The sequence below is a fragment of the Ochlerotatus camptorhynchus genome, unplaced genomic scaffold, assembly GCF_037179485.1.
Source record: "Ochlerotatus camptorhynchus isolate MF236.1 unplaced genomic scaffold, CSIRO-AGI_Acam_v1.1 ptg000063l, whole genome shotgun sequence".
NCBI classification, from domain to species: Eukaryota; Metazoa; Arthropoda; class Insecta; order Diptera; family Culicidae; genus Ochlerotatus; species Ochlerotatus camptorhynchus.
The window spans coordinates 1621163-1632887 of record NW_027040553.1 but is presented as its reverse complement, the minus strand read 5'-3'; the positions used below and the strand labels follow the sequence as shown (position 1 = coordinate 1632887).

The following is an 11725-nucleotide window of genomic DNA, read 5'->3' as shown; positions in this document are numbered from 1 at the left end:
CGAATATCCATCGGTTGGAGTATTCTTCACTCTCATTGAAAGATGAGCGGTTACGCATGTTGCGAGCCACCCTCCACAAGGTGTTCATTGAGGTTTCTCGTGAGAGTCCCTCAACGAAATTGCGCCAATAACCGCGTTTTTTTGCTTTGATTAATTGTTTCAGCTTTGTCTCAAGCTTTGAATATTCCTCGAAGTAAGTGGAGGTTTTGTGTCTACGAAAAGCTTTGAAAGCATCAGATTTTTCTACATACAATTTTGTGCATTCTTCGTCCCAACCAGGTGTGGCTGGTCTCCTTTTAAAGGGTGCACTTGGAACTTTTCTTTTTTGTGCTTCCAGTGAGCTTTTGTATATCAAATCGGCGAGGAAACGATATTCTTCCAATGGTGGAAGCGTATCTATTGATTCGACACCGATTGTCACCGCCGTTGCATATTTCTGCCAGTCGATGTTCCTTGTAAGATCAAATGGAACCCGAGATGGTTCTGCAAAGTGAGGGCCACACTTTATTGAAATGATGATTGGCAAATGATCGCTACCATGGGGATCATTGATAACCTTCCACTGACAATCCAATGATAGCGATCTTGAACACAAAGATAGGTCGAGTCGGCTTTCTCGAGCCGGAGGTTTTGCTATACGTGTCGCTTCACCAGTGTTCAAAATAGTCAAATTGAAATCGTCACATAAATCGTAAAAAATAGCCGCTCTATTGTCGTCATAAAGATCGCCCCACCCAGTACCATGGCAGTTCATATCACCCAGAATTAATACTGGGGATGGAAGAATCGAAACTAGATTCCAGAGTTGACTACGGCTAATGGAGGTTCTTGGTGGAACGTATACTGAAGCTATGCAAAGATCTTTGTTCTTCACATTTATTTGGCAAGCAACGATTTCGACGCCGGATAGAGCAGGAAGGGAAATTTTGTAGAAAGGGTAGCACTTTTTGATCCCTAAAAGTACTCCTCCATAAGAATCGTCTCTATCCAGGCGTATAATGTTAAAATCGTGGAAGTTGAGTTCTTTATCGGAAGAAAGCCATGTTTCACAGAGAGCAAATATATCACAATCAGAATTGTGAAGTAAAAATTTGAACGAGTCTAGTTTAGGCACTAGACTACGGCAGTTCCACTGTAGCACAGTGATCATATCTTCAACCTCGTTCGACGAATTATCCATCGAAAGATATGATTGATGCAAGGAGGGGCCATGAAACAGTCAATTGCTTAAGATATGATTCTAACGTTGGAAGCAAGGCAGAAACTAAGCTTCTTAGAGGGTCTTGTATGTTGAACATGTTTAATATGAATTCCACAATGTCCGAAAAAGCTAGCAAACCTCGTTCGGACTTGGATTTCTTTTGAGAAGTTTGAGGAGCAGCTTTTTTATTTTTTTTATCTTTGTTGGGCAATGGCGGAAAATTCTTGCTGCATCCAGGGATTGGATCAACAGGAGCCTTCGGTTTTGTTTTTTCATCCCCATTACCCTGGGAATTTGGCAATCGTCTGGAGGTGACTTTAGTTTTCTTACGGCGCACTTTCGGGGAGGGGCATTTTCTTTTTGAGGAACCGTCTATTTTTGAAGGTGCGTGTACCACCGTAGAATCACCTTCATCGGATGAGTCAGAGTCCGATTCTTCAACTGACAAAACCGAAAATTGGTTTGCATCTTGGACGGCTGATGCAGCCTTCAACATTTGAGCATATGTCTGCTTGGAGCGTCCAGAGATTGAACGCTGCACTTTATCGGAGTGCTGTTTGTACATCGGGCACTCCTGCAAGGGGTGAGGATTCTCGCCACAATAAGCGCATTTTACTGATTCTTTGTGGCAAGAATCCTCTTTGTGGTTTTCACCACATTTGCCACAACGAGTTTTGTTGCCGCAATGGCTGGCCGAGTGTCCCAGCCTTTTGCAGTTGGTACAATTATATACCCTCTGTACAAACAGTCGCACCGGAAAAAAAGCACCATCAATTTTAACAAAGTTTGGGAGAACTGAACCTGCGAAAGTCACCCGGAACGAGTCTGAATGTTTATAAACTTTTTTACCGTCTAGCAAAGATGCTGAATGCAGTTGCCTTACATCCAGTATCTTCACTAGCGCGGTAGCGAATGTCGAGTTTTTAAAAGTTCCCGAGGCATGTTTCAAGTCCTCGACAGTCAGACTCGCGTCGGAGACCACGCCTTCTATCTCCACATCTCGAGAAGGGATGTAGATGTTGTACTCAACACTAAACAACTCGTGATCAGCAATTTTATTTGCCACATCATAAGTCGGTGCTTCTACACGCAGTTTGTTGAATCTTTCTTTGTGTACCAAGATTCCCGGATACTTACGCAGCAAATCTCTCGTTATGTCGAGAGTTTTCAAAGGTTTATTTTTGGGCCGAAAAAAGACAACCCATGGTCCTTTCGAAGACGGTTCATAGTATCTGGTTCGCGTAACGTAGGCATCGGAAGATGCCATACCCCTCGCGTTTTCACTCACATTAATTTCTATATACACGGATACGAATTTTGTTCATTTAAAACAAAAATATAAATGTTTATGCTCTAAACATATGAATTATTCAAAGTAAATATTTATGTTTGAATTAAATTCAAAAGCATGTTTATTTCAACAATATAGGATTTGGGTAAACGGTTTTTAGCGTGTCATGCCTTTTTATTTCCTTCTTGTTACATTCGGAAAAAGTTGCTCCAGCTTTGCTCAACCTCAACAGAAAACGGCCATCCATTCCGAATCCATTCCGGATCCTCCTCCGATACCGAACATGGAAAGAAACCAGTGGCATAAACCGAGACAGAAACGGCAAAACGACGCTAATAACACAAATTTGCACCGGTTCCACTGAACTGGAGCCCCCGGACACCCACCCCGACGGGTCCTCACATCCCGGACCAGGACCCCACACCCCCACTCAACTACTAAAATAATTCCAAAATATGTATGTTTATTTTAAACATGAGAAGCATGTTTAAAATAAACATATTTATTATTGTTCGCATAGCTGTCAAACCAATAAAAATAAATACGTTTACTTTCAACACGAATATTTTTGAAATAAACGTAATATTATTTTTAATTTAAACATTGATTTCGAATGTCTTCAAACATTGAATACGTTTGAAATCAACCTAATTTATGTTTGTGGCCAGAACAAACTGAATTTACGTTTAAATTTACCTCAAATATTTTTGTTACGACGATGTTTATGCTGAACATCAAGCTCTTGAACTCGCCGATGGTTGTTTATTGTACCAAGATCGTATTTTTATTCCTGCTAGTTTACAAAAACAGATGTTGAAGTTGTTGCACAAGAATCACTCCGGAATTACAAAGATCAAGCAGATGGCAAGAAGGACGGTTTACTGGTATGGTACACAGCAAAAAAAGTTGTTGAATATTACATCGAAACTGCTGCAACCAGGTCAATCCATCGGTTGTGTAATATCACATTGTACGATGTACATCGATTTTGCGAACAAAATTACATCCATTGATGTAATATTGTATCTGCGTTTTGCTATTACATCATTATTTCATACATCAGCTTGAACACGCAGAAAAATTTACCGTCGAAACAAAAATATTTGAGGTAAATTTAAACGTAAACTCAGTTTGTTCTGGCCACAAACATAAACTAGGTTGATTTCAAACGTATTCTATGTTTGAATTCATTGATAATAATGTTTAAAACAAAAATAATGTTACGTTTATTTTAAAAATATTCGTGTTGAAAATAAACGTGAATATTTTTGATTTATTTGAAAACTATATGCGATCAAAAATTAATATGTTTATTTTAAACATGCTTTTCATGTTTAAAATAAACAAACATATTTTGAAATTATTTGGCATTTGAATGCTGAATAAATCAAAATAAAATTGATAGCAAATAAATAGAAATTTCTGCTATTATGGAAAGTCTGTGGATGTTTGGATCCGGGGGGCCGTCGGGGTGGGTGTCCGATCAGATCCAGTTCAGTAAAACCGGTGAAACTTTGTGATATTAGCGTCATTTTTCGTTTCTGACGCTGGTCCTCATACCGGCCTCTTTCTAAGTTTAGTGTTCGGGGATGATCTGTTTTTCTTTCGACGTCGGGTGGGGGGTGAGGATGATATGGGGATCAGCATCAGAAACGACGGATTGACGTTAATATTGTGATGTTCCACCGGTTTTGTCGAGCTTGGAGCACTTGCTTGCGTTGGTTTCCGGACCCTCTACTTTGGTTTCGCCGCTTGCAGGCCGTTTTCGGTTAAGTTTGCCGAATGTAAACAAGAAGGAAAAAAGGACACGCTAAAAATTGATTACCCAGATTATGTATTGTTGAAATAAACATGCTTTTGAATTTAATTTAAACATACATATTTTTGTTGAAAACATGTTTTTAATTTACTTTGAACTATTCATATTTTTATTTAATAAACATATATATTTTTAACTTAAATGAAGAAAATTTGGTTCCGTGAATTACGTTGATCGATATTACATTTTTTTTTGCTGTGTATGAACAGTGACATTGAAAGTTTTGTCAAGTCATGTAGAGTGTGTTTCCAGATGCATGCAGTTCCTAAATCAGTTTCAAGTTCCAGTTGGATTCCTACGACTATACCATTTACGCGTATTCATGCGGATTTCTTTTACTTCGACAAGAAGGTTTTCCTGGTTATTGTGGACAGTTTCTCGAAATGGCTCGAGGTTGAGTACATGCAGTTTGGAACCGATGCCAGGAGAGTTAAATCGAAGTTCATGAGCGTTTTCGCGAGGTTTGGGTTACCAGACGTAGTTGTTACGGATGACGGACCACCGTTTAACTCGAAAGATTTGATCGACTTCTTAGAGAAGCACGGAATTAAGGTGATGAAGAGTCCACCTTACAACCCGTCGAGTAAGCGGAGCGCATGGTTCGAGTCGTTAAAGAAGGTTTAAAGAAGTTTTTACTAGATCCGGAATTGGCTGGTTTGAGACTTAGTTTCGTACTTCTTGTTTGGCTACCGGAACACTTGCCTGGAAGAGGATCATTTGTTTCCTTCCGAGAGATTGTTTAGTTTTAAACCAAAGACGCTGTTGGATTTAACCAATCCTAGAAATAGTTTTAAGAATCATTCCACGAAACCCAAGAAAGTGGATAATCGTGTTGTGTTTAGTCCTAGTCTTAAGAAACATGACTGGATTGACAAGTTACGTCCTGGAGATATAGTTTATTACAAAAAATTTAGACCTACATATATTAGACGATGGTTAGAAGCCAAGTTTCTTAAACGTATCTCCTCGCATGTTTTTCAGGTTTCCGTTGGAGGGAGAGTTTACTCTGCTCACCGAAATCAGCTGAAGCTGGTGGGTACCCCAAAGCGCCAAGATTTGTTCTTGGGGAGGAGCGAGAGCAGTCAACGGAGAAAGCGTGCTAGAGAAGGCGATGACGATGACGATAGGCTTAGCATCAACGAAGAGGTCGATTTTTACGGATTCGCCTCGGATTCTTTCATTTAATGGTGACGGGGATGGTCGCAACAGGTTTAACGTTCGTGAACCTGAGTCGGTTGACCGTCGAAGCTTGTCATCTGTGGGAGATACTGCGCAAGGCTCATTCAGAATTCCACCCGAGGAGTTCGATCCGCAGGAAGGCCCATCGAACAGAGATGTGTGTCCATCGTCGCAATCGAAGAATCGTCTGGAGAGTGTTAGACGTTCAAAGCGATCTAAACGTCTGAAGAAAGATGTCGATTTTGTGTATTTATAATCCATTGAGTTTGTGAAAATGACAAGAAGGCATTCAAAAAAGAGTTAGTTTTTCGGTAGTTGGTTTATGCCGATTTCACAACATGTTTACGGTAGTTAGGTTTTGCCGGTTATTTAAAAGTTTCACGGTAGTCGAGTTTTGCCGAATGTTTGATATGTTAATACTAAAAGGAGGAGAACTGTAGTATCCACCCCTAGCTACACCACTGGCTTTCTGGAACAGCTGTGCAGAGAGAAGAATAAACATTCAGTTTATATACTGACTGCACTACCGGACAGACGTGCATTTTATTTTATAGTATCACGGTATTCCTTATCGGTCACCTAACGTTTAGAACCCGTGTTCCACAAGATATTTCAGTGTAGTGGTGGAAGGTGCGTCGCAAGTCATAAGCGACCAGGAAACGAACACGGGGTTGAATGGAAATAACGAAATGGACGTGACGACCCCGACGACCGACGAGAGTAGCGGAGAGCATCCAACGGGAAACGACGTTCAGAAGCAGCAGCAGCGATTACGATTGGGTTCAATCAGGGGTTCAATGAAAATGAGGAATAAATTAGGGAAAGAAAGAAGTTGCGTACACGGGAGAAGATTGCTTTGTCGCCGCTTCGATCGCCACCTAGGAAAATCCTATGATACACACCAAATTTAAGTTTTCAATATCAGTAAAACAGATTGCTGGATCATGATCAGCAATCAAATGCTTTACTGAAAAACAGCAAACGATATTTTTTACCGAAAAAATTCAGCTTAAAGGGTGTCCACGATGAAATTGCCACACACAAAATTGATTCGCAAAATTCGAGTTTTCATCCGATTGCCATCAAATTTTCAGGGATTGAGAAATAACTATTAAACTTCATTTTACCATTTTACTCGTATTTTATTTACAGTCCATACGCAAATGCCCGCACCTTGGCCTTAACCCCGGCCATAAGATTCTGCACAACCTGTGAATCAACCGTTTTTTGCATGTAAACCCATACTTTCTTCAGTTCCTCGACTGTCTTCACTACCTTAGGTCGTTTAAGAAGGTGCTGCTTCATAATCGCCCAGTACTTCTCGATGGGGCGGAGCTCCGGAGTGTTGGGAGGGTTGAACATTTTCGGCACGAAATTGACCTTATTGTCCGCATACCACTTCAGCACGTCCTTGGAGTAGTGGCATGAGGCCAAATCCGGCCAGAAGATTGTTGGGACGTTGTGGGCCTTCAGGAGAGGAAGCAGCCGCTTCTGGAGTCACTCTTTTATGTACACCTGTCCGTTCATCGTGTCCTGGGTCACGAAAGGTGCACTCCGCTTCCCGCACGTGCAGATGGCTTGCCAAACCAGGAATTTCTTCGCAAATTTGGACATCTTCTGAGTGCCGACATACTCCGGAACGCTGAACTTATCCTTGGTCGTGAAAAACAGGTTGCCGGGGATCTGTTTGAAGTCGGCCTTCACATATGTTTCGTCGTCCATGATTCAGCATTCAACTTTCGTCAGCATGTTGAGGTACAACTTCCTGGCACGGGTTTTGGCGGACTTGTTCTGCTTCTCGTCGCGATTAGGGGCCTTTTGTACCTTGAACGTTCGAAGCCCAGCCTTAGTTTTGGCCTTCTGGAAAAAACTTCGGCTTAGGTGCAGCTTCTTAGCCACATCCCTAACGGAGGCGTTCGGATTTCGGTTGAAGGCCCCAACTACGCGGTTGTGATTTTTGGTGTTGTACGGAATACTTTTTCCTTCACTTCTGGGCTTCCGATCGGTGGTCAACCGTTCCTCGAACCGCTTAATCACTCGCGACACCGTGGAATTCGCGATTCCCAACGTTTTAGCGATGGAACGATGCGAGAGATCCTTGTTCTCGTGATGAATGCGCAAGATTTTATCACGCACGAGCTGTTCTTTCGACTCCATTTCCGCGAGTTTTGATCACAGGACTTTAAAACTTGCAGGATGTAAATAATGCACTATGAACTAAATCCACCCAAATTTTCATTAAATTCTACCCAACGGTTAAAAAGTTAGAGCAATTTCATAGTGTGGCAATTTCATCGTGGACACCCTTTACATAAACTATTGCTTGCCACCCAGTTAAGAGCTGTCAAACTGATAGCATCACAGTCGCAAGTATTTTGCATTCGTACAAATTCGTCCACACCGCAGGAGGTAAAAAACTAAGGATAATTAATAAATTATACACGGAAAAGAGCCTGGTGATTTTGACTTTATTATTTGTATATTTGTATCAACGATCTTTTACAGAAGCTAGAAGTCCTTATTGAAAACAAATTTCGATTTACTGAGTTTAATCAGCAAAATGCTGCCAAATGTCAAAATTCTTTATTGCTGAAAATCAGTAAATAAATATTTATAGCTGAAATATTTACTGATTTTCAGTAAAATATTTTCATTTTGACAGAAGTGGGAATTGCTGGAAAATTCAGCAGCAATATTTTGCTGGAAAGTTTGCTGATCTTTCATTGAGTCTAAAATCAGCAAAATTTTGCTGATTTTCAGCGATTTAAATTTGGTGTGTAAAATACATTTTTTAATCTTTTTTTTGTATTTTGAGTACCAAAATTGGTATTCCATGTTACTCGGCTCCGCTAAGTTATTTGTATAACATTTGAGCCCAAACAAACTAAATGAAAAAAATCATCGCTGAGTTCCTGCAATGTGATTTATTAGAAAACGTAACTAAAACCGAAAACAACAAATCAAGAAGACTGGCAACTCTTCCATTTTCTCATACAAACGCTATGAGACAGATACAATCGCGTCATCTGCCGCTCAAAGGTAAATGCTTCGAACGAATTTGATAGCAAAGATTACATCCTCAGAAGAAGGGTTTGTGTATTTACTAATTTTTCTATGCGTTGCTTCCACCTTCACTCAAGTACAGCGTTACTGTATCTGTCGCTTGGATTCTGGCAAAGTTGCCAGTCTTCTTGATTTGTTGTCTTCACTAAAATGTTGGTGGTTCTCATACACTCAAAAGATTTTCAAATCTAAATAGATTAAAAGTTACGCTAAATCGCAACTCTCCTGACCGACGCATAGCTCGGTATAAAGAAAAAGAATACAAGTTAGTTCAATGTTTAAATGCCAAATGTTTAAATGCAAATATACAAATCAGCAGTAGTAGCATATCAGTGCTCCCATCACCTCCTCCTAGTGTGGAATATTAATCACCTATTGAAACACCTCCTGAATGTTTCTTCCTTTTCGAAGAAATCGATGTTCTCAATCAGGAAGTGCCAAACATTGCACTACGGCAGGAGGTGTATTTGATGCCATTGACGTCTTGCTTCTTGAAGCTGGAATTTGATGGTAGGAATGTGGAATACAATATTCAATCTGTAGGCATCAATCCAGTTGACAGGTTCAACACACCAAGCAAATATTATTTCACCTCTGGAATATACTCAGGAATTCAATTAATGGCGAATGAAACGAAGCATCGACATTTTTTTAGCAGGATTTATTTTATGAACTTGGTTCACTTTAACAGACGAAGGGTAAACAATGCACATCAGGAAACATTTAAATTATACACTCAACGAATTTCGTTCCGTTATTCGAACTTAGCATCATTTTGAAATGAAATTCAATCATATTGATTATAAACATTAAGTAACCGAAAAATAATAAAATTTTATTCTACCGTTGTCTAGTAATATTTTTGAGTGTACGCCGTGTGTAGCACAGACCTGTTGGAGATGTCTCCGCTCGTTTTGACATTTCTCGCAATTTTGTTTTGATTCCCCAGCAAGTGGAAAAAGTAAGGTTAGGCACTGTACGTGATTCTGGCTTCTCTATCCCCTCCATTCGTCTATTATTATTATTTTGATTTTGCACGTGGCGAGAGACTGTAAAATCATTAAAAGATTAAAAGTATCCAGCCGATTTACTAGTGCTTTTTCTCGGGAAACTTATATTAAAATATAAAGCTTGAACTGCTTTACCATCGGTAGTTCCAAAATGATCATCAAAAAGGATGAACTGCTGCAAAAACTGCGAAACATAAACAACAGGTACATGTACCTCCTGGAAGCGTTCCGGATTCCGAGTAAAAGCACAGGTACGACTTGAATTTGCTCAAAACGGCAAAAATATTGTTAATTATTATAAATAAAAACAACCCCCCACTTTCAGACGACATTGTATACAGCGACTACCTGTTGGAGGATAAGTCCGGTAACTCCGGGGCCAAACTGTTCCCGAAGGTGGTTGAAGAGGACACGGAAGCGCAACGGGAAGCTCGATTGGAAGTTATGCAGAACAAAATCAGTTCGAAATATTTGCAGCGGAAGCGGAAGCAGCCCTTGGAGGGCAAAGCCGCGCGAAAGCAATTGCTGAAGAAGAAGAATGTAGTCAAAATGATTCGAAAGGCTCAGCAAATCGAACGGAAAGTTCAGCAAGTGAAGGAAGAAGCGAAGCCAGATCCTCAGGCCTTGAAGAAATCAGCCGAGTCCACCTTCAATGCTGCCGGTAAAATTGTGTTCTCCAAAATCCAACTCGATGAAAATGACGTTTCCCGGAAGGGCACTGAAACGGACAAGAAGAAACTCCTCCGGAAGGTTCTGAACGAAAGGAAGGAGTTGAACGAGCTCAAAATGTCCGGCGATGCGGAAAAGTACGCCGAAGTGAAGAACAAAAAAGCATGGGAACGTGCGACTGCGAAAACACTGGGTCACAAGGTAAGCTTTTGAGTGGAATTTGAGTATTTAGCGTACTACTTTTTTTTATTGTTGGTGCTTGCAGATGAAAGATGATCTTGGATTGCTGTCGAAGAAAATCCACCAACGCAAAAAGCAAGTAGCCAAGTCCAAGAAGGAATGGGCTGATCGGAAGCAAAAACTGGAACACACCAAGGATTCGAAACAGAAAAAGCGAATGGAGAACATTAAGGAACGGGTGGACCAGAAGAAAAACAGGAAAATGCAGAAACTGGCTAAGAAGGGAAGAATAATTCCCGGATTCTAAGCTTTCTTTGACCTGTACAAATAAACCCTTAAGCTTAATCTTGAAGTTTAGCATCTTTTAATTTATTGAAAACCATTCTAACATAAAATCTATCGTTCACGAAAACATCCATCCTACGACGAACTCTCCGGTTTTCCCTCGCCGCCTTGCAGCTTGTGTGCCCGGTACAGCTCGATCAGCTTCTCGCTGGCGGTCATCTCATCCGTTTGCAGCTTGGACAACTCCTTGCTCGGATACTGCGCCAGATTGCCCGTCGGGTGCTGGTGGGTGAACGGTGTCCACGCACCCTGTACGGACGGCACATCCGTGTGCCACAGTTTACGTAACCGCGTATCGCTGGAACCGGTGGCCTGGGTCTTCAGCAGTTCGACCCACTTGCGGATCTCTTCCCGAGTATTGTTGCGGCAGTTGATCCACTGTTTGTCCCCATTCAGGTACTCGGCCGACATGACTGCGGTCCGGTGCCGGCGGGGCTTCACGTACACCACCACTCCCGGGTTGGCTCGGGTGAAGTCGAGCAGGTCGTTCTCGAGGAATTCGCGCATTCCCTTGCTGGAGCCGTTGTTTTTGCAGTATTTCAGGGTGACGCGCTGCAGCTGGCACACGTACCGGCCCACGCCGTTGGCTAGGGGAGCCCGCGGGAAGCCGGATTTTAGGAAAAGATGAGAGTTGGACATTTTTTTCGGCCTAGGTGATTGATGCACTTGTTATGATTTGGATCACATTTTTCTTCTCTGATGCGAGATGAGAGGAAGAGGAATCAAAACAAAAAGAGGTTTTTGACATTTTTGTCAGCTGCAGTGAAGTATGGGGAAATTTTTGAGTGAAGACACAAACCTCTGAAAAGGATTTTTCCCCGAGGTGTGCCCCTCGAGGTGGACGAAATAATGTCTTCACATCCCTAATAAAAATAACCATAAAAGAGAGCTTAACGACGTGCTCGGGGAATCATCCAAACCATAGTCTACCCATCCGGGATACAGTTCGGTTATGGTACTTGTACGCT

General features: G+C 41.3%; 2 protein-coding genes across 2 annotated transcripts; one reads left to right on the top strand and one right to left on the bottom strand.

Moving 5' to 3' along the window:
* The first annotated feature begins 9615 nt into the window (after positions 1-9615).
* Surf6 (Surfeit locus protein 6) lies at positions 9616-10764 on the top strand. The gene is made up of 3 exons (XM_065216435.1): positions 9616-9814; positions 9889-10433; positions 10498-10764. Exons 1-3 carry the CDS (start codon positions 9715-9717, stop codon positions 10717-10719), a joined length of 867 nt encoding a protein of 288 aa, XP_065072507.1. The 5' UTR covers positions 9616-9714; the 3' UTR covers positions 10720-10764.
* Positions 10765-10794: 30 nt separating this feature from the next.
* On the bottom strand, positions 10795-11429 carry mRpL43 (mitochondrial ribosomal protein L43). The gene has a single exon (XM_065216434.1). It carries the CDS (start codon positions 11394-11396, stop codon positions 10833-10835), a length of 564 nt encoding a protein of 187 aa, XP_065072506.1. The 5' UTR covers positions 11397-11429; the 3' UTR covers positions 10795-10832.
* Positions 11430-11725: the final 296 nt, after the last annotated feature.